The 21,591-nt window shown below is 42.9% G+C and overlaps 3 protein-coding genes across 4 annotated transcripts; 1 reads left to right on the forward strand and 2 right to left on the reverse strand.

Annotated features, from left to right (window-relative positions):
- Window positions 1-1,991: 1,991 nt before the first annotated feature.
- lonrf4 (LON peptidase N-terminal domain and ring finger 4) lies at window positions 1,992-9,702 on the reverse strand. The gene is made up of 12 exons (XM_068740410.1): window positions 9,405-9,702; window positions 8,410-8,528; window positions 7,802-7,924; window positions 6,028-6,201; window positions 5,708-5,834; window positions 5,497-5,572; window positions 5,260-5,374; window positions 4,480-4,601; window positions 4,219-4,377; window positions 3,571-3,733; window positions 3,273-3,422; window positions 1,992-2,922 (listed from the first exon to the last, which is right to left on the reverse strand). The coding sequence occupies exons 1-12, from the start codon at window positions 9,700-9,702 to the stop codon at window positions 2,773-2,775; spliced, it is 1,776 nt and encodes a 591-aa protein (XP_068596511.1). The 3' UTR covers window positions 1,992-2,772.
- Window positions 9,703-10,710: 1,008 nt separating this feature from the next.
- On the reverse strand, window positions 10,711-12,732 carry med7 (mediator complex subunit 7). Of its 2 annotated transcripts, none has more exons than XM_068740492.1 (2): window positions 12,648-12,732; window positions 10,711-11,917 (listed from the first exon to the last, which is right to left on the reverse strand). In XM_068740492.1, exon 2 carries the CDS (start codon window positions 11,906-11,908, stop codon window positions 11,162-11,164), a length of 747 nt encoding a protein of 248 aa, XP_068596593.1. In that variant the 5' UTR covers window positions 11,909-11,917; window positions 12,648-12,732; the 3' UTR covers window positions 10,711-11,161. The 2 variants fall into 2 exon arrangements, with proteins under 2 accessions (XP_068596593.1, XP_068596592.1); XM_068740491.1 differs by having other exon boundaries at window positions 12,273-12,731.
- A 541-nt stretch (window positions 12,733-13,273) lies between these two features.
- itk (IL2 inducible T cell kinase) lies at window positions 13,274-20,677 on the forward strand. The gene is made up of 18 exons (XM_068740087.1): window positions 13,274-13,411; window positions 13,533-13,637; window positions 13,740-13,821; window positions 13,977-14,102; window positions 14,286-14,323; window positions 14,788-14,939; window positions 15,050-15,115; window positions 15,206-15,260; window positions 15,630-15,709; window positions 15,855-15,997; window positions 16,113-16,138; window positions 16,319-16,563; window positions 16,636-16,852; window positions 16,940-17,004; window positions 17,103-17,221; window positions 17,836-17,993; window positions 18,120-18,191; window positions 20,482-20,677. Exons 1-18 carry the CDS (start codon window positions 13,274-13,276, stop codon window positions 20,485-20,487), a joined length of 1,893 nt encoding a protein of 630 aa, XP_068596188.1. The 3' UTR covers window positions 20,488-20,677.
- The last annotated feature ends 914 nt before the right edge of the window (window positions 20,678-21,591 follow it).

The raw sequence follows: 21,591 nt of genomic DNA on the forward strand, positions 1-21,591 counted from the left end.
TTCATTGGCCTGGATTGGATGAAAAGTAGGAAGTAGATGCATTTCATGATATGTTGCTGATTACATAATTTGTACTAACAATATGATTTAAAGCCCCTGTTTAGCCCATGCCATTTTATGAGGTTGTTCAATGTTCCAATTTAAACACAAATCATTCAATCAGATATCCACCTGTGATACACAGTGTATTTGTACTCATTTTAAATTCAACGCACAAGGATAGAACCTGTCATCTTTCATTCTGCTGCATCTCCCCTCAGTTCTTTCTAGTAATAACTGATTCCATTCCGGCGTCTTCACACGAGTGTTTAATTATTCTCACTCCCCCCCCCCCCCCCCCCCCCCCCCCTTCCACCCTACCTGCTGTGAATTTGAAACAAATCCCGCCACTTCCTTTTTTCTTGTAACACTATCTTGATGACAAAAAAATAATAATAATGGTGGAATTAAATTGAAATCATACAGATGCATCAAAAGATATTGCATTCATTTGTTTTGAAACACTTTATTCAGAATGACAAATCTTCCTGGGGACAAGCAAATAACAAATAGACAGATGAAGTTGATTGGATGAATCAATACAAATTAGCGTTCCATGAGTTCCCTTAGCTTTGGCGGGTATATTATTAACATATTTATAGGAGCAGATTCTAGTATAGACAATGCATGCAAGTTGTAATACAGAGAAAGAGCAAGAGCACACCGCGCTGCCTGTTACACACTTTGTTCAAGTGTAAAACTAATTTGTAGAGGGGATTCTGCCAACAACTATTACGCTTCCAAGTTCTGTGTGAGAGAAAATGTGTGTTCGGGGCAAGTTGTTAACTTGTATTTAGCAACTATGGCTATTGGCAAACTTATGCACCGGAAGGAGCTCTGATATTGAAACTATAGATGATGGGTAACTTCCTTCAAAGATGGACAGAAACAAGGCGGGTGCCATCATTTATTTATTTTAAATACACATTTAGCACTTAATCATAAGGCCGGTGACACACTGCTCTGGCTGCTGTGTTCAACACATGTCAACATGCTTTTCAAAGAAACACTGCATCCTTAAGAAGTAAAAGTCAAAGACATGAACGCACGTGAGATGCTGCAGGTGGGGATCAGAATGAAAGCCACAAATGATTCTGTGATGCAACCCATTTATATTATCTCACAAGACGTCAGGCAGACAGTGAATTTGACCTCTGCAGCCATAAACCCTGTTTCATGAAGTATTATGAGGCATAACAGGCGAAAATAAAATAAAAAGATATGAGAATCTCAATCCCTTTTTATTCTGAATGATAATCTCTGTTAGCAAGAAACTGATCGGTTGTGTCGCGTGTTATCTTTCAATGAAATCAAATGCAGCTTAGCTTAGAAAGAGTGCCGTCATAACTGGGACGTTTCCATCCAAATCAATCCCAGATGGCTTCCAAACAAAATTCACAAGAACAGCTGAGGATGGAACATGAAACATGTTCAAATGGTGACAGCAGTGCATATAAAAGGGTTTCTTCCCTTATCAGACATCAGTGGCTGTTTATCAGATAGTACTTTACCCATCCTCTAAGGGGGGGGGGGCATATCGTACATATCGCATGTGCACCAATTCGAGTCATTAACTGCCGAACTCGGAGGGGAGCGGCTTGGCATTGTACAAACTGTATCTGGAGTGTCTGGTCCAGCTTATTCTCACTATTTACACTGACGTGTCGCTCATGAAGGGATGGCACTTTACAAAAAGCATGAAGGCTGAAATCTAAACGCTCACACAGATAAACACAATGATTATGTAGCTCAATGTTTCGAACACAGAACATAGAAATATCTATGGCACATTCATCAAAGGAGGCAAAACTGGACATAAGATATTAACGTTTTTTTTGTCACACAATTTACCCCCCCCCCCCAGTTGTATGTTTATGTAAAGTCGCAGCTTCAACATTCCATGGACTGTAGCACTGAATAAATGAAAATCAATGGAAAAAAATCATCCGGCCCATACGCTGCGGCAGTGCAAGGACCGGTGAGCTGACCTGGGCAAACAAAGGCACCAAGGCCAGATGGAGAAGGGCCGGACGGGTGCAAACATGCAGCAGAGGCCAGTCGGATGTGGCCCTCATCAGCAATTCTACTAAAGCGGTGACGTCTGCAAGAGGTGTTGGCCTGTAAGTCCTTCTCCTTTGAGTAGCACTGTGTGTGTGTGAACCCCAGCTGATGGGACTGATTCCTTATTTACAGCTGCATCACATGCATACAGTGCTGCGTCCTGAGACATGGACACACAAAATCACACAGGGTCACAGAATTATAATGCAGAGCTGGCGTTTGGCCAGCGTGTTTCCCTTTATCAAGTCCTAGAGGAAAACAAACTGCATTCAGAGCCCGTAGAAAAGCAGCAGCTTGTTTTTAATTAATTTCAGCACGGCTATTTAGCAATAATTAGAATGATGAAGTAATTTAGTTTCGCATATAATATCCATTTTAGACGGACCTAAATAAGAAGCATCTTTGGTAAACCATCATCTGAATCCTTGAGTTCCCAGAAGGAGGGGGGGGGGGGGGGGGTAGGAAGGATGACAAGAAAGATGCAAACTCAAAAAGCAAAGCCTAACTCTGGATGGCCGTGTCGTACTTAGTTATATCCTCACGGTTTTACACCATCAACCTCCAGCTGTGATGTTTAAGGCAGCCCCTTTCGTTATTCAGCATCTGTGGTGTGAAGCCATTTTTTTTACGCTCTCTGACGTTCGCGGCCACAGTGCTCGTGTGCCCTGGAGTCTATCTCTGAGAGAAATACTCCAGGACGAGGCGGAGGTGTCCCAGGCGGTCTTTGAGTGAGGACAGGGACAGGACAGTGGTTTGATAGGCAGGGTCCAGCTGGAGGACAGATTGCAGCCACCAGCACCACGCTGGACCGTTGGACTTGGCCTAAAGGGCAAAAGATTAACAGTTAGTCTTGTGTCCGTGTGATATTACTGCGACACAGCTTTTGAACACACTAGGTTTTTAGTTTCTGCGTCACATCCCTTTCACCCTCCAACCCAACCAGAGTTTTCCTTTCACCGTATTAAATTGTGAATGAATTTGCATGACTAGTGTATTCATGATTTGGAGTGTGCTAAAGCGTGCTGAAAATGCTGTTTAGTCTCAAAACGTGTTTGACGACTGTGGAAATGCAATTACAAAAGCAACAATAAGTTGAAGGACAAAAGCAAATGTCTCTATTTTGTAACACTGCTGTGGAGAATTAATGACCATTTCTTGCTCGGGGCCCAGACCTGAATGTTTTCCTCCTTTTCTGGCATGGTGCCGTACTGTTTGCTGATTTGCTCACGGACGCGGCTGCCAAGGCGCTGGTACCAGTCCTGAGTCTGTTGATACACTCTGTCGTGGAGATCCTGCAAAAGCTCCAACTCACTCCCCTCAACCTGGGAGAAAGGGGGAGAGAGAGAGAGAGAGAGAGGATATGTAGACAAGAAACAAGAAAAAGGAGGGGGGGGCGGGGCGTTGAGAGTTTAAACTGCAATATCTTCCGCGTGTCTTGATTTAGTGTTTTTATAGTTTGTGATCTCTGACCTTGACGTCCTCCAGATACTCTATGTCAGCAGTGTGGTAGCCGTCTCTCTGACCTCTTTTAACCACCTTGAATCGGTTGCCGCCCACTGTGTCTACGAAGGAGCGGCCATCAGGCAGCAGCTCCAGAGCCAGGATCTCCAAAATGCACCCATAGTCGGCAAACCTAAGGCACACGACACACGAGGCAGAATTACGAGTCGCTTCATAGCCACTGAGGAAGGTTATAGAAACATACTTAATGATCTTAAGTATTATTTTTACACATCAATGCATATCATTGATATGCAACAATCACACAGAAAAATTCAATGACATAACAAATATATGGAGGATTTGAGAACCAGCATCTGGGATGAAAACACACAGATTTAATGGCAGACTGGTGACTAGCTGCTACTTCCCACCCACTCAGGGGTCACTCATGACTCATTTTTAACTGTGTCCTCTGTGATGCATCAACATCATCATCATCATCAATCCCATCAGACTCCAAGGAGGCTGCTGTGAGATTCACAGCCAGAGGAACATCAACCCTAAACATCACCTAGTTCAAAACTGGTTATACTTTTACACTATTTAAATGAGCATTTTATTCTCAAACCCGATGAAATTATTTTATAAAATAGAGTAATATTGTCATTCATTTACCCTTTCCCATGCTCATAGATGCACATTCCAAACTTCTTAGTGCCGGTCTCCATGCAGCGACGAATCATCAGGCGATATCGAGGCTCGAAGATGTGCAGCGGGCACGGCACGCCGGGGTACGCTACCGTGCAAATGAATATAGGAATGTCCTGAGTGAGACTGTGAAGGAAGACAAAGAAGGTGGAGAAAGAATGATTTCAATAAATGAAAGGTGAGAATAAGGTATACTGTAATTCATTTAATTTCCGGTTAGGCGCCTACTTGGACAGTTCGGCCATCTCGGCTTCGTGGACCTGCCTCCTCTCGACTAGCTGAGAGGGGAAGAGATGGGTCATGATGTGCTGCAGCACAACGGTGGGGTTGTATTTCCTGTTTTTAAAGTACTGTGGAGAGAAAAGTGAAAAAATTAGGAGGCTGCAAAAACAATCAGACATTTAAAAATGTGTTAAATGCTCTGTGGTGGAAAAGAAAAGAAAAGAAAACATGAACATTTTCACCTCGCTGTAACTAAGAGAAAAACTAGATTAAATCATATTAATTTGTGGATGTAAAATAAAGATCTCTTTTGAGTGCCATTGACGTCTAAAAATATTGACTACCAATCCTGACTAAAATCTGCCTCTCTTCAACGGCCAAATAACTCCAGAACGGCAAATGGCAGGAACACACTTTTTTTCCCGATGAAAGAAGAGACTTTAATCTTTCATTTGGTACATTTACTGTGTGCATATAAGAAATCATATTTTGTGTGGCTTGGAAAATCGGGGAAAATGCGCAAAAACAGGGGCAATCAGCATATAGCGGAGTTGAAAATGGCTGGCACTCAATGAGTTAATTATTTTAGTATTACTATTTTATTATTGTGCACACACTCATCTGACTAGACAGCATTATTTATCTTGGATGGACACATTTCTCACAAAGGAAACATTAGAGAAAGGAAAATCAGACTGTCACACAATAAAGCAGAGGACTGATGAAAATCAGGATCTGGTAACTTTGCTCCTTTAGACGTGTAAAAGGGCCTCGAGGCGCTTCTACCTCCTGCAGTGGTTGTTTGCAGAGTGGACAGCGGAGGTTGTGGTCCAGACTCCTCTCCATGCAGTTTTTACAGAACGTGTGACCACATGGAGTGGTGACTGGCTCAAAAAACAACCTTCAGGACAGGAAGACATTGAAGAAAGCTTCAATTAGAAAGGAAAGGATGAGAATGGAGGGGAGAACGGAATCCTCCCAGCCATGCTGTATCGATTACTGCGAGTACTCTAGCACGCCGACCTGATGCAGAGAGGGCATTCAAAGTCTGACACAGTGAGAGCATCGAGGGCTTTCTCCCGGCTGCAGCTACATTCATCTGAAAGAAAGGGAGAAGAGACAGACACAGTCGCCTTCAGCTTATGAAGGAACAGTTGGAATTATTGCAGTTTCAAACCACCTGCTGGATGTTACCGTAAAGCTGTTTAGTGACAATGGATGTTTGCAAACGTACCCCTGACATGCCTCCCTTTCTTCCTCATCAGCATCTCCTCATCCTCTTCAGCAACAGGAAGGAAGGAAACAGCTTGGCAGAGGCTGAGGTCGCACTCGGTGCCTGAGTCCTGCTTCATTTTTGAACCCTGCAGACAGTTCTGTCACTTAGGACTTACCGTCTATCTGCATTTATACACCTTTAACAACCCAAACAATAAAGCATGCAAAAGACAACTAAACACTCTGAGAATACCGCACTGGCTGAACAATACTCAAACCGACCACAGAAAGATGCCTTCAAGGTGACATTACAAATTAAAGACAGCAAACAAAGGCGACCTGGTGTGTCTCTCTCCTCTCCTTCACTTCTCCCTCGACCTCATGCGGATGCTGAGGCAGTCCCTGGGAGCCGCTGAGGCTGGTGATCGGGTTGAGCCGCGTCAAGTAGTCCGAAGCCACTTGCAAGACGCAGGAAACCTCATCCGGAACAACAATGCCCTCTGCCTCCAGGATCTGCCAATCAAATCCAGGTCACGACACAAATGAGACTCATAAAGGCCTCATGATAAAAGCTTGTTTCCACCACCGCTAGAAACTAAAATCTAGAGAGATAACTTTAAAAAAAAAAACTAGAAAAGCACTCAGAGCGCAGACCTCCGCCGAGCAGCTCATTCCCCTTCTAATTGTGCTCACACCGTCCACATGGTGATCTGGATCAACGCCCAAAGGTTATACATTGTTCTTGGTATCTTTATACACCAACCATGAAAGGCTTAAGTGAATCGGAGTTGATGTGTATTTGTAACAATTTTTTGAATCCATAAATGTGGTTTTCAATGTTACAATTATATATTTTTTACTGACTCCATTCTGGATCTGAAATGCGGATGAAATTTGGCAGTGAGGTAGAGGCCCCCACCCTACATGACCCATAAACATCAGTCAATAATCAACCGAGATATTGAGGAACACATGTTGAAGCTCCATTGACTGCAATATTAAAAAAAATGAAAAAGTGATCCAGAATCCAAAATCTCTTCTGGACCGTTACCAAAATGTAATCTTCTGTTCTGGGTAACATTTCCCAAAAATTTCATCGAGAGCCGGACAGACAGACAAATAAACTCTGGTGATTACATAACCTCGGCGGAGGTAATGAAATTGAAAACAAATTAATCATTAGACAAAAAAAATAAATAAGTTTGCCTAGATTAATGCACATTACAATGAACTTTCTTGTCCAAAGCACAGGATAAATATGTTTCTTTCTATATATATTTTTTTTAATATCTATTTTTCATGATAGCATGTGTGAGGCAAGGCCTCACCCGCCTCCCCGTCTAGCTCTCCAGTGAGAAGCAGAGCAGCACAAAGATCATAAACAAGAGAAAGACTAGACTAGACTAACAAATCACCTGATATCAATCCCTCAGACACAACACTCAGTACAGAACGTATGTCATGTGTAGAAAACACCAGAGACCCGCAGATTAAACTGGATGAGAGCAGGAGGGACACCAGGAAACTATAATCTATGCTGAGAAGTGTCACAAGGAAACACTCAACTATCATTTATAAATATTCACAACAATGCAAACTATTCAAGTCAAGCCTGGGACATTTAGTCTCCTTCCTCATTTCGGTAGACAGTATTCATACAAAGGGTGTGTGTTTTGCTAATATATATATATGTACTTATTTTGGGAGGCAATTTGTAATTTCAAGTGGTGAGGCCAGCCATGATGGACGGCTTAGAGACAGTGGCTCTGAGGAAAAGACAGGAGGCGGAGCTAGAAGTGGCGGAGATGAAGATGCTGAGGTTCTCCTTGGGAGTGACCAGGTTGGACAGGATTAGAAATGAGACAATAAGAGGGACAGTGAAGGTTAGACGTTTGGGAGACAAGGTCAGAGAGACCAGACGTCGATGGTTTGGACATGTCCAGAGGAGAGACGGGGACTATATCGGTAGAAGGATGCTGTGGATGGACTACTTGATATAACTTAAGAACTACACTATGGAGAATTCCCCTGCTAGTTTTGATTTACAGGCTCGCCTCGACCTTTAGTGTGGCGTCGACGTTTCATGCATTTGTCTCAACGTGAGACGACAAACCTTTCTGATCTGGTTCTTAGCAGGAACAAAGTCAGCTTGCAGATTTAAGCAATGGTGGAACTGGATGAGGGCTTCTGTCTGCTGACCCATTTCCAGAAGAATGTTCCCTTTACGAAAAAAGCCCTGCAACAGAAGGGAGGGGGTCCGTACATCACTGCCTCCGCATGTCTAATGCACATCACACAGCGAAAATACCAATGAATGCTTTTTCGTACTTTTGCACTGATTGTCAGATGCAGATATTTCATGATAACAAATTCAGAAAATGTAAAACTTGGCGTGTCTAAATCTGGAATGAACCTTCCTGCTGTTGCACAACGTGATTGGGTAACACTGGCGCAAGTACCCGTTGGCATAACTTAATCAGTGACATACTTCAATATCAAAATCAGCATGCAGTGAGCTACGGGATCGCAATGTCAAACTGAACAGCAAAGTTTGGGGTGTAAACGTCTGTCAAGACATGCAACAAAAACAAACATGGAGTCCACACGTTGTGTTAACGTCAGCAAAGAGGTAGAAAGTCAAATACAAGTACTACATTTAAGTATAATGGGGATTTTTGTTTTGTTTTTACACTTTACACACAATTGTTTTCAACATCTCACCTCAGGCCAGTTCGGACGAAGGCAGCAGAGGTAGCTGAGGTCTGCCAGAGCCTCAGAGCTACGCATCAGTCCGCAGTTAGCTTCCACTCTGAGCGCCGTCAGACTCGGGTCATCTGGAACTGAGATAGGAAAACAGAAAGAGTCAGAAAAGTACATCTATTTCCACACAATTAACAATACAAGTGTACTCCAATGTTTCTACACACTGTTGTAAACTTAAATAACCAGAATGTTTAACGTTAACAATTACAAGCTGTGATATTTTGGCTGTGCATCTGCGTTGCGTAAAATAAATGCTCCAATTCAGCTGCTATACAATTACGGCTCAAAAGCCTAAAGTGGTTGCTCTGGGCAGTTTCACATGTACTTATAAATTTAAAAAAATTGTAAAAAAAAATAACATATAAAAAATGTCAATATGCACTTGAAACTGAAACAGGAAGTTAATGATCAATTGTTTTGAGCTTGTAAAAGCTTGTAAAAATGTGGGTCATTTAATTTTATATTTAATTAAATTGTTATATTTTGTTTTTTGGCTTGTTTTGTTGTTGAAATCAAAGTGTTGGTGGCGTAGGCTCCTCAAATCAATTGTGTGGTGTGATGTTTTTCTTCTTTTTTAAGGGGGCAGGCTAATATAAGAACGGTTTTGTTCTTGCTGCTCCTTGCCAATCATGAAAGTGCTGATTGAAGTTGGAAGAAAAAGCATTATGAACAAATGATGCTTTCCACTTTTGTGAAAGGAGCAAAAATCAATCAATCAATAAATAAATAATAAATAAAACGTCCACAAATGACAAAATGACCATTAGGCACCAGCCCGTTAAAGTGCGCCTCCAAACGCTGCGTAAATGTGATCGCAGGTATCGCTGTTCTATTTTCGCGCTTTGTTTTTCTTTGCCAACAGATGTTATGACATCATTCACTCACTGAACAAACAAACAAACAAACAAACAAACAAACAAATCCTCATTGAGCGAAGGTGCCTCGCTCCTTACCCGACTCCAGCGCCTCGTCGGCCGCGCGTAAAGCTTCCGTGAACTCCTTGGCTCTGAGCTTCTCCAGGACGTGGCTCTTCGTCTTCGTCTCCTCGGGGCAGCACTTTTCCACGACACTGACGAGCAAGACGTTACTCTTCGTGGCTTTCGCCTCCCTTTGTCTCAGCCTCTCCCGGCATGACGGGCATTTGGACGGGAGGAAGCCCCCCACGCAGCTCCGGCAGAACGTGTGGCCGCACGACATGGTCGCCGGCTCGCACATCAGGAAGAGGCAGAGCGGGCAGTCCAGCAGATCCATAGCGGCTCGGTTCGGCTCGGTTCGGCTCGGTTCGGTTCGGTCTCACGGCTCAGGGAAAGCGCGCACGGAGAGGCTTCTCTGCGTAACGGCGTTGCGCGGACTCTTCAAATATCATTCTGACAGCGACCCAGACGAACTCCCAGCTGCTCCACTGCGGCCCGCCTCCGTCTTAGAATAATTTAGATAATTTCTCTCTTGTATAAAATGCAGCTGCTGACATCAATTTTTAACCCGAACTTCGTCTTTGTTTCGGGACACATAACGCGTTCCCTGTTTGGTTAAAAGGATTCCCCCCCCCCAAAAAAAAAAAAAACTCTGCGTCAATGTGACGCTGCCCCCGCTGAATCAAACACCAGGAACATCAAAGACAAAGCACGACACGTTTCTAGTCCACTTCAAAGTGTCCGTGTCCGATTCCCGATCCGTTTCGCGACGTCTTTCCCGTCACAAAGCTGCGCCCGGTTACTATGTAACACCATTACGTTACGTAAATAAAGACCACGTGACATCGAGAGACGAAATCCGATTGGATAAGACGCCCGCTTTTGACCCTGTTGTGAAACCAAGATATTGCGTTTCATAACGTTGCTCCTGCGACAAGTTCGCTTTTGTTTTATAAACCTTGGAGGGGGGGGGGGGGGGGGTTATGTCACAATATGATACTGAAGGGAATCCCGGCATTGGATTATGATGGCAGCTGGGAGAGTGACGTGCTCATTCTAATTCATTCATTAAGTATACTGTATTACAAAAAATATAGTAAACAATGTAGGACATTATGAACACACCATTACACTGTTTCTGAAATTACACACCTTAAAGTTAGGGGTTCTGGTAGAATTCAAGACTGCAAAAAAGCAAAAAAATAAACTGTTACCTGTAAATATACAATACATATATTTAAAAGGACACTAAATTTGAAACAGCATTTTGATAGGACTATTTTATAAAGTCACTGAAGTAGGTTTTACTTATAAAGCTTTATTGAAATTACACGAAAAACACGAACTACATTATGGAGTATTCTCACCAAAAACTGAGATGAAAGAGCTTCAGGGTTAAAATGACTGACAATTCTCATGGACATTTGCCAAACACACTTATGCAAGTGACAGCAACAGAATACTGTGAAGGTCAACAGATTCAAACACACACCATTTTGTTACTTAACGCCTGACATGGTTGTTTGAACTGACGCGCTATCATGAAAGAATCACACTCCTAACGCAAAAAGACCTTTATTGTATTTTACAAAAACTGAAAGTTGGCAGCTCAGTGACCTGTGTAATTTCACATTCTCGACATCTCTACAGAACTGTGAGCATCTAACTTTTAAATAAAGCTCCACTCAACTCCAAACAATCACAAGCACAATAATCATCTTTATGCTTTCTATAAGTACAGCATACAAAAACAAGTACAGTTTAAATGTACAATGAACACAACTACAACAGATAACTTAAGCAATGTCATCAATAATACTACACATGGCAGCATCCTTGTCCAATATTTTGTCCCTTTTTGAAATAGACACATTCCTGTCCTGCTGACCTGCTGCCATACAGCTGGCACTTGCCCCCTCTAGATCTATCGGCCTGGGGGCTTGCCCAGAGGCGCACCCACCACTCGCTCCGGCTGGCAAACTCCTCGTCCCGTCACAGTCCTGACCCTCCGTCTGTGGCAAGTCATCGGGCAAGGAAGCGAGACAGCCCTGGATCATCTCCACCACCCTCTCGAGATGTTTCTGGAACCTTTCAGCAGTCTCGAGCCTCTGTCTCTTCTGCACCTCCATCATCACTCTCAGTGTCTCCCTGGCTTGGTGTGGTCTATACTCATTTATCAGATGATGCAAATGAACAAAAAGAAGCTTTAAATCCTCCAGCTTCTCTTCACGTTTTGAACTGCCAGGGCTCTTGATAAGGATATCAAGCAGGTCCAGGAAATTCACAAGAATTGACATATTAAGCTTCTTAAGCTCCCGTTTGTGATCAAATTGCATCGGGTGGAGCCTCTCGATGCCTTGGCTCTCCAGAGGACGGATGATGAGGTCGTCACACTGGAATTGGTTGCCAAACATCATGTAGCTATCTCTGATGGGTGGAGGCGGCTTGGGAGCCAGACCCTTCCGGACATTTTCATCCGTGTACTCCTTGATGTACTGCATCGGCGGAGGAGGCAGGGCACTAACCTGCTGTGGTTCACCCATGGCCCTAACCTTGTAGGGAGAAAAAAAATCTTTATTATTTTTCTTAAAAAACTGAGGACAAACATGAATTGAATCCTACAAATGCAGTATTTTTGCAGTTTAACACTACAAAAAATTATGTACATTGCAAAAATTAATATCAAACATACACATACAATAGAAGGCAAGTCGTGTAAGTTACATACGGATTTAAAGTAAAGCGTGAACAGTAAAATGTAAAGACGAGTAATTACAAAAAAGAAAATCAGTGCGCAACAAGATGTATGGATCCGCTCGTATGTCAGCTAGCTTGGCTGACAACAAACGATAGTTATCATTTGTTGTGGATTAAAGTCTCTTCCGGCGCGCACCACAGTTAACTTACCTTTTAATGTACTCAGATCCAGCTAATGTTTGCTGCTTTCGTGCTAACTGTTTGTGCTAATGTTCCGGTAAGCATCCCTCGAGTGGTTAGCTAAGGGATGCTACTCGTAGCGGCTGCGTGAAGGATGATCCCTCACAAGATGTTCTCGCGGGCCATCTAAATGTTTCTCCGCGAAAACACTTCGTTTAAAACTTCCCATGTAACTCGACGCCACAGCGCCGAACGTAGCTAGGGAGCTAGCTCACTCGGACGCGGCTAGGTGCTGGGTTAGCAGCATTGTTGCTAACCTTTGCCAACCCGTTAGCTCCATGTCGTCAAGAACTGAGTAACCCAATACGGGAGGAAGAGACGAAAAAATGCTGATGAGTCACGCACCTATAAATTGAGTCCTCGGCTGCTGAAGGTAAACTTCAGTCTTACGAAGTTTAAGAAGTAAATTATGGAGGATCAATCGAACAATGGACGACACTTCACGACGAACCCGGCCCTTTCCGGTAAACAGGGGGAAGGCTCTTTTTTCTCCCAATTCTATTGGCTGAACAATAATTTACTGTCATGCGGATTGGGTTATCCCGTGGGCAGGAAGTAAACGCTCATTGGTCGTAATATTTGGAGGCGTGCTGAATATTTTTGTGAAAAAAATCATGTCACAACTGAAGTGAACAACCAGGAAATATTGGTAAACACTTTGTTAAATGATTTGATTTTGACGTGTTTAACACAGAAACACAGTGGATGAAATATCGTGTTTGTGGTGATGCGTCGTTTTGTTTTTTTTAACTCCACACTTCAGTCTGAACAAATGATCCCAGCACAAATGGAATCTTGTGTTTAAATTAAGAATGGGAGAGAGACTGAACAAAAGAAACCTCAGAGAGAGAGAGAGTGAGAGAGAGAGAGAGAGAGAGAGAGAGTATTTACAGACAGAACTTATTCCTTGTGGTTGCAATATCAGCGAGTGCAGTGCTAGTGCCTCTTATAGTGTTATTCTTGCTCATATCATGCTCCCTAGGGTGATTTTGAAAGAAAACTTCATAAAAAAATCTCAACAAAAGAAAATAACTTCACCAGCCAACTACAAGGAGAGGTTTTTTGAATTGGACACCCATGAGCTGAAATATTCGGAAATCCATCCACCGGTAAGTTGGCTGTTGGTAAAATAATACGATGGGTTTAAATGTTAATCTACTAAATGTAGCTTCCTGATCGTAGTTTGAATCCTATCTGCGTAAATAAGTGTAAGAAGGTGTGTCCTTTCAGAAACCCCCCATTGTGAAAGGTTGCATCGAGCTGGTCAGAATCAAATGTGTGGAGATTGTGTGTAGTGATGTTCCCATACCATGCTGCTTTAAGTTTCCTTTCCAGGTGAGATTCACAAGCTATCAAAGAACACGCTCTTAAAACATCCAATAATTAAATGTAATGTCACTACTTATACAACATGTTGTCTTACACTTGTCTCGACAGGTTTATTATGACAACTATTACCTGTACATTTTTGCTCCAAGCAATGATTGCCGTCAGAGATGGGTCAGAGCTCTGAAAGAGGGTGAGCAATTATAAAAAAAAACATCAGGCTTCAGACATTAGGAGCAGGACAACAGCTATATTTGTGATTCCTTTTACTGGATATTAAGGTAGAGTCACTGAAATCCCTGAACGTCATTTTCTAAACTGTAAACTATTTTATTACATGTCATATAGAGACAAAGCACAATGATTTGGTTGCAAAATACCACCCAAACTTCTGGATGGATGGGAAATGGAAGTGTTGCAAAAAAACAGAAAAACTGGCTACAGGATGTCATGTCTACGACCCAACAGGCTTTGGTTCGTACTCTTTATTTCACAGAACAAATATTATAGTGCTACGACATTTCAAACACAATGTTGGCACTTGTTGGGGATCTTGATCTTAATTTAGTGGTGTTATATAACTTGCAAATAAAACTCTGTATAAAAACGTTGGTTTCTTCCCTAATTGTTTTTTTTTCCCTCTAAATTTCTCTACAGCGTCTGAAAAGTCACTTCCAAAACTCCCTCAATGCAAGGTACCACTCTCTAAAGGATAAATATCATGTTTTAATGAAATATTACTGATGTGTTAATACTTTTTGGATTCCACAGACTGGAAAAAAACTACCTGTTTTAATATTTAATGTTTCCACACCTTTCTCTATGATTTTGCATCTGTGCTCTCGACACAGATGATCCTTTGCAGTTTAGATGATATCTTAATTGCGTAAATCTTACAGTTGTTAGACCTCCATGCTGACAATTTGATGTTTGATTTGTGTGTGTGTGTGTTTCAAAAGACATGTCAAAGTGATAAAAGGTCACTGCTTGCTCAATATCAGCATATAATTAATACAAATGTGTCAATTTGTCAGAAATAGTATTTTTTATTTGAATCCATAAAACATAACAATATTTCTAAAACAATTTCCTGTTTTATAACAACATAAAATGTCAGAAAATATATTTTATTACCTTTAAATATTTTGTAATTTCTCAGACAATAGAACACAATGATGGAGCGATGACCCTCATCCCTCTTCAAAACTACGCACCACTCGGAGACAATGAATTGCCCCTTGAGATAGACAAGGAGTGTGTTCTGATAGACAGCTCCAACACTGATTGGTGGATAGTAACAAACAGCAGTGGGTAAGTCACATAAAATGTTTATCCCAGTCTAAGTAGCCATTTTTCCTGAACATGATCAAGGATGGTTATGAATCTGTGACAAATGAACATTTTTCCTCCCACCTCATCAGGGAAACGGGATTTGTACCCAGTACATACGTGGCAAAAAAATCTGGTGACGACTATCAAAGATTTGCGTGAGTTTGGTTTCGTCCTCTGTTGTTATTATTTCTAAATACAGATATTTGAACTATTAGCATATTGACATTCATGTGTCCTTCTCATAGATGGTTCAACAAAGATATAACCAGAGCGGAAGCAGAGGATTTGCTAAAGACAGAGGTAACGGTTTTAAAATGAAGCGATTAAAATTAAGATTTCTTTTTGCTTTTTTGTTTTTGCTGTATTTTAACAGAACAAAAAAAAAAAAAAAAAGATCTATCTGATGACAATTGTCAGGATGTTGCCCCCGCATGATGCGGTGCACTTTGCAGAATTACTGCTACTGCACCTGCTCCCCGACAATCTGAAACGAACTTAGGAGGTAAAAAACTCATAACCACAGTGTTTCCTCTCGAGTTAAATTTCCTGCTGTGAAGTGTGTGTGAAGCTATTGCTTAAAATGATGTCATTGCCGCCTGCAGTTACAGACGAAGTCACTAATAATCTTCCAACATTCCTAGTTTATGCTGTAGTTGTTTCTGCTCACAGGGAAGAGAAGGGGGTTTCATGGTGCGTCACTCAAGTCAGGCAGGAACTTACACAACGTCAGTCTTCACAAAGGCACTGGGGTAATGCTTTATTTTCCTTTCACATTTTCACACTTATTAACTTTATGTGTTTTGAAATAATTTCAAACTGGCGGAATGATAAAAAAAAAAAAACATCTGATGTGTAAATACAACAACGTTGATGGGACCCCCACCCCTCTCTCAGGTCCAATGGGGAGCAGGAGCCCAAAGTGAAGCATTACCACATCAAACAGGCTGAAACAGGAGAGGCTGCATTTTACCTGGCAGAGAAACACCTGTTCAGCACCATTCCTCAGCTTATCCACTACCATCAACACAACGCTGCCGGTAAGAGTGCGGTCTCTCCGCATGCCACCTCGCTGACGTGAAAAACTATCTGGCGTCGAAAGCAGTTTTCAGAAACACGCAGTGTGACGAGAATTCGTGAACGTCTCTGTGACAGGCCTGATCACACGTTTGAGACGGCCCGTGTCTCAGGAGGGAGGCAGCCACCAGCACATCGACGATCGCTTTACAGGAAAGTATTACAAATCAAATGAGACACATTTTTGCACCTGAGATACAAACAGTCACAACAAGCTTGTTTTTTGCTGACCTCGTACTTTTCATACAGGTTTTTACTATCACGTAGAACTTACATACATACAGGCTTCTATCTGTTGCCCCCCCCCCATTGTGAACTCTGTGGTTGTTTCATCTTTCGCCACATTCGCCACGTTCACAGATCAGTGGGAAATTGACCCCAACGAGCTGACCCTGGGTAAGGAATTAGGCAGCGGCCAGTTTGGTCTCGTGCAGGAAGGGACATGGAGGGACAAGAAAGTGGCGGTGAAGACGATGAAAGACAAGAAAATGTCGGAGGATGACTTTAGAGAGGAGGCGAGAGTCATGACGTGAGTGGAAGTTATACAGCGTCTCATAAATACCCCACGATATCTGCGCTCATCCATTCATCTGTGCGACAGGAAAGTGTCTCACAGCAAGCTGGTTCAGCTCTACGGCGTGTGCACCCAGTGCTCGCCCATGTGTCTGGTGTTTGAGTTCATGCATAACGGCAGTCTGTCTACATACCTGCAAGCTCGGAAAGAGCACATATCGCCGGGCGTGATGCTCGGAATGTGTGTGGATGTCAGCGAGGGGATGGCTTACCTGGAGAGCTCCAACTTCATCCACAGAGATTTAGTAAGCAGATAGATGGCACACTTTGCGTGACATTCTCATTTCCTGTGCTCAGTGCGATGACTGAATCTGCACCTTTGCACTCTGCAGGCTGCCAGGAACTGTCTCGTCAATCACAAAAGCGAGGTGAAGGTGTGTGACTTTGGGATGACCAGGTAACGCTTGTCAGTCTGTGCATCCTGTGGTCTTTGTCATAGTGTTTTTACACTAGTTAAACTGCTGTGTGTGTGTGTGTGTCCTCTCCTTACTGCAGACTTGTCCTCGATGATCAGTACACAAGCTCAATGGGCTCCAAGTTCCCCGTCAGGTGGTCGGCCCCAGAGGTCATCAGATACGCCAAGTTCAGCAGCAAGTCAGACGTCTGGTCATTTGGTGTGTTCTTGTGTCTGCGTTGTTTGCCTTGTTATTTTGATGATTTGTGTGCGTGTGTGTGTGTGTGTGTGTGATGTCACATCCTTCGATTGTCTGACTTAAAGACAGACATTTATTTTGTGATTATATGAGCAGCTTTCAAAGGAAAGGTGACGCGAGCTCAATCCGGTGTTGAAAAAGATAAGATGAGAATCATTTGGAACAAATGTTCAAAGAGGCTGAGGGTCACGGGATTAAAAGAAATTACAATAGTTTATGGATTTATGACCGTAAACTATCGGTATCTATTTTCATGGTGCGATAGCAAAGAGTGGAATTACAGAAACAAGTCCCCGTTTTGCTGCGGTTTGGGTGTTGGACAATAATTAACCTCCTTGTATTTAACAGAATATAAGAATAAACGTTAAATCAAACAGGATGCATAACATTTGCAATAGAAATGGTCTTTATGTCTGAGGAGTGATATTTCCATTTTAATTTCTCGATGTCAATTCTAGTCCATGTGTAGCTAAAATGGCAAAGTGGAAGAAATCCATGTTTTTATGAAGAAACCAGAGACAAGGTGATCTTGAATTGTCAACCGATCGCTCTAACAGCTGTTCATCCTGGCTCAGGTGTGCTTATGTGGGAGGTGTACAACAAGGGCCGTCTTCCATATGAGAACAAAACTAATCTTGAAGTGATGGAGGCGCTGAATGCAGGCATGAGACTCCTGAAGCCACGCTTGGTCCCAGACGAGGTCTACCTGCTCATGGAGTGGTGCTGGAAGGAGGTGGGTGTGGACGATTATCATATTCCTCATCAAAGTGTTGAAACACAGAAGAAGAAACCACTTCGACAGAGCAAAAAAAAAAACCTTGGTGATATTGTTTTTGTCTTTTAATGTCCTAATTCTCAGAAACCAGAGCAGCGTCCGTCTTTTGCTGTCCTCCTGCATGAGCTGGCTGCCATCGCCGAACCAGCACAGGAGGTGGGGCAGATAACAACGACGAAGAGAGCGATATGCAGTTACAAAATCCAACCCTGCTCATGATGTACTTTATCTGTTTCCCTTTAATCAGGCTCACAGTCCATTTAGCCAGGGCTGCAGGTTTATGCAAGAGATTGGCTTACTCTGCATAGTCTGTGTGTTTATGCTGATGTGTTGTCCGCCGTGCTGGATAGCAAGTAACGTGGCTCTGAGGTTCATTACAAACTTCATTATGTGAATTTTACCCCTTTATGTGCACGCTGCCTCTGTCACCAGTATGATTTGTTTTTGTTTTTTTTACCTATCAGGCATCTATCTATCAGTAAATTGCCGTCTTGTTTATTTTACCTTTCAACCCATAAATCCGGAAATCACAATCTCCTTTCTCTGAACTTTTTTAAGTTCCAAAGAAGTAAAGATGGATTTTTCCACACCTGCTTCTAAGAATAAATCTGCAGGCTGATTTTAGTCTTCTATGTTTGGTGGCCCTAAACAAGTCTTTGATGAAATTCATTGAATCCAGAAGACATATTCATGATTTCTGTGATTTTGTTACTGTATTTCGATTTGCGATGTTATGTGAAACTTAATGTGACTGCTATTCTCGGCCAGGACCCCCCCCCCCCCCTGTAAAAGAGATCTGTGACAGGCGAGGCAGTTATGTTACTGGCAAAAGGAGATTGTCAGCCTGGATCTTAATACAAGTGTGGCATGAATTACAGGCACTTGTATTAACACTGGATGTTTGGTTGTCATCAAGTCAGTCATAAGCAGTCAGTCAGTCCTGGTTCTGACTGATCCTAGATTCCGGATCTCTCATTGGAGCTTCAAAATTTGTTTGGAATGCTTATGGAATTTGACACAGTAATTTAGGGTGGGAATCTCTATCTCACCCCCAAATTTCATCTGGATCGGATCCGGAATGCGTATACTGTCGCGATCCGAAATTCCCTATTTTCTTATTATCTTGTAAAATATGCATTCAATTCACTCACCAAAAATAACAGTCAAAAAGGGGTCTGATATGCACTGTCATGCAAAATGTCTTCTGGATCTGAACCAGAATGAGGTCAGGAATAAAACATTTTTTTTTTACATTAAACCCCATGAGCGAGGGTTGCTATGGTGACTCTTGCTGCCGGTTGATTTCTGCCCCTCCACACCTGCGGAGGTTTTGTTGAACTGAACGAGATGCACCTGTTGCACATCTCACCTGATCAGCTCTTGCCTTTCTGGACAGTTCTCTGCCAGAATATCTTCTCTGTCTCCTCACTATTTTAAGGCTCTCCCATTCTATGTGTCGTCCCCTATCCCCGAGTTCTATCTTTAATACCTGAGGAAACAGATCCAGTTGAAACCGGGGTAATTGTTCACAACAGATCAATTTAGTTTTTGGACACTTTCAATAATGTCTGGTTCAGGTTTTGCGTTTGCTGGCCTTTACCAGGACGCTGTGGAATTAGCAGTGGGCAAACGTACTTGTTGTAACTTCAAAAGCTATGGATCTAGACCCAGAAGAATTACTGAATTACTGAAAGTGCTTTTTGTGAATATCTTCTAGACTAATAATTATATCAATGTGAATCCAATTGCTAATTTTTTTTTTCATGGTTAAGGAATCTAAAAATATGGATAAAATACATTTAGGGCCATTATTATTGCTGTAAATCACAATGTAGGGAGACCGGTGGTGCTCGGCGGAGGCCTGCGCTCTCAAAGTGCTTTTCTAGTTTATGCTGAGAAGAGAATATGTGGTTAGCCCTGGGCTCGCAGTGCACACATGTTTAATCATTAACGTCCTTTAAAATGTCTTCTACACATTTGAAATGATGAGAAGCGCTGTCTCAGACAGGAACATCCTCCGGCTTCAGGCATGAACCACTTTAAATTAATTCTGCATAATATTATGGGCAGGGCAAGGACATTGAAGAGTGCAGCGGGGCTGACGACACATCAGAGTCAGTCCATCTGTGGACAGTGATTCATACACAGCGCCGAAATGACCATGAAAACGCACTCTTTGAATCTGAAATCCAATTGGTGCTATCACTATTTTCATAGTTATTCAACAATTACACGTTTTATTAAGTGTGGGCTTTCCTTGGAATTTATATCCAAGATTGGATGATTTATTCCAAGGCACATGGAATAAATTGACTGTGTTCAGTCGATCCATCTGGGAGTTTTAGTGTAACTCACAAAACCGGGTTAATAATTCTCATCCCGCTTAAATGGCCAGCTTCCCCCTCCAACTTTTATTAAAATGCTTTGTGTTTTTTTGTGTGTGTAGTTGTGATGACAGACAGACAGAAAACAACTCGAGTCAAGACGTCCTCCTCATTGATGAGATGATGCCACTACCACATTTCACCACCAGGGGTCTGAGAGGATGAGCGCTTCACTTTGTCCGATGCAATCACTCTATCCTAGTTTTTGTTTACATACATAGAAATAAAATATAATAGAAAATATAAAAATGTCATAAATACACGAATAAGAATATCTCTGTGATGATTCATTATACTGTACTACTAAAGGATAATTCTACTACCGGTACTACTCTACTTCCGGCTTGTCCCGTCAGGGGTCACCTTAGTAAAGCAACGTTCTCCACTTCACCCTGTCCTTTGCATCGTCCTTCCCAACACCAGCCGCTCTCATGTCCTCCCTCACTCCGTCCATGCATCTTCTCCTGGGTCGACCTCTAGCCCTGTTCCCTGGCAGCTCCATCCTCAGCATCCTTCTACCGATATAGTCCCCGTCTCTCCTCTGGACATGTCCAAACCATCAAAGCCTGGTCTCCAAAACGTCTAACCTTCACTGTCCCTCTTATTGCCTCATGTCTAATCCTATTCAACCTGGTCACTCCCAATGAGAACCTCAGCATCTTCATCTCCACTTCTAGCTCCGCCTCCTGCCTATCAAAAATCATCTGAATCACCTGAATGTATTAAAAACAAGACGCCGTGATGAGAAAGCTGAACGGGACGACACACACACACACACGTATGGGAGCAGCTCTGAAGCGCCTCTTCATCATGCCGGGGTCTCCTCATCATCACCACCGGTTCAGGGTGCCTGTCCCTTTAAGAGAATGCACTTGCAGCCATTTTCTGCTCTTTGTGTGGGGCGGATTAGCGCTGGGCTGATACTGGGCTGGAACTCGAGCATCCATCGGCGCAGAAGACGGAAGCCGAGAGACCCGCAAACGCTGGACCGCCGCCGCAGACCGCGACACCGTCCGCCCGCCCCCGGTTATCGCCCGACAGACATGCAATTTGCACGTAAGTGGTCGAAGTAGCGGCGGATGGAGCCGCGGCGCGTCGGATGAAACGGGGCGGGGGGGGGGTGATGAGCGCCGGGTCAGAGATGGTGGCTGTGGGGGGGGGGCTGTCTTCCT

This window comes from Brachionichthys hirsutus, chromosome 6, assembly GCF_040956055.1.
Source record: "Brachionichthys hirsutus isolate HB-005 chromosome 6, CSIRO-AGI_Bhir_v1, whole genome shotgun sequence".
Classification (NCBI taxonomy): Eukaryota; Metazoa; Chordata; class Actinopteri; order Lophiiformes; family Brachionichthyidae; genus Brachionichthys; species Brachionichthys hirsutus.

Coding starts and splice junctions, on each gene's coding strand:
- lonrf4 (XM_068740410.1), bottom strand. CDS start 9,702: ATGGATCTGCTGGACTGCCCGCTCTGCCTCTTCCTGATGTGCGAGCCG. Junction 7,925..8,409: donor TTCGTCCGAACTGGCCTGAG/GTGAGATGTTGA, acceptor CTTCTGTTGCAG/GGCTTTTTTCGTAAAGGGAA. Junction 3,423..3,570: donor AGTATCTGGAGGACGTCAAG/GTCAGAGATCAC, acceptor CCTTTCTCCCAG/GTTGAGGGGAGTGAGTTGGA.
- med7 (XM_068740492.1), bottom strand. CDS start 11,908: ATGGGTGAACCACAGCAGGTTAGTGCCCTGCCTCCTCCGCCGATGCAG.
- itk (XM_068740087.1), top strand. CDS start 13,274: ATGCTCCCTAGGGTGATTTTGAAAGAAAACTTCATAAAAAAATCTCAA. Junction 15,261..15,629: donor AGGATTTGCTAAAGACAGAG/GTAACGGTTTTA, acceptor TTCTGCTCACAG/GGAAGAGAAGGGGGTTTCAT. Junction 17,994..18,119: donor TGGAGTGGTGCTGGAAGGAG/GTGGGTGTGGAC, acceptor CCTAATTCTCAG/AAACCAGAGCAGCGTCCGTC.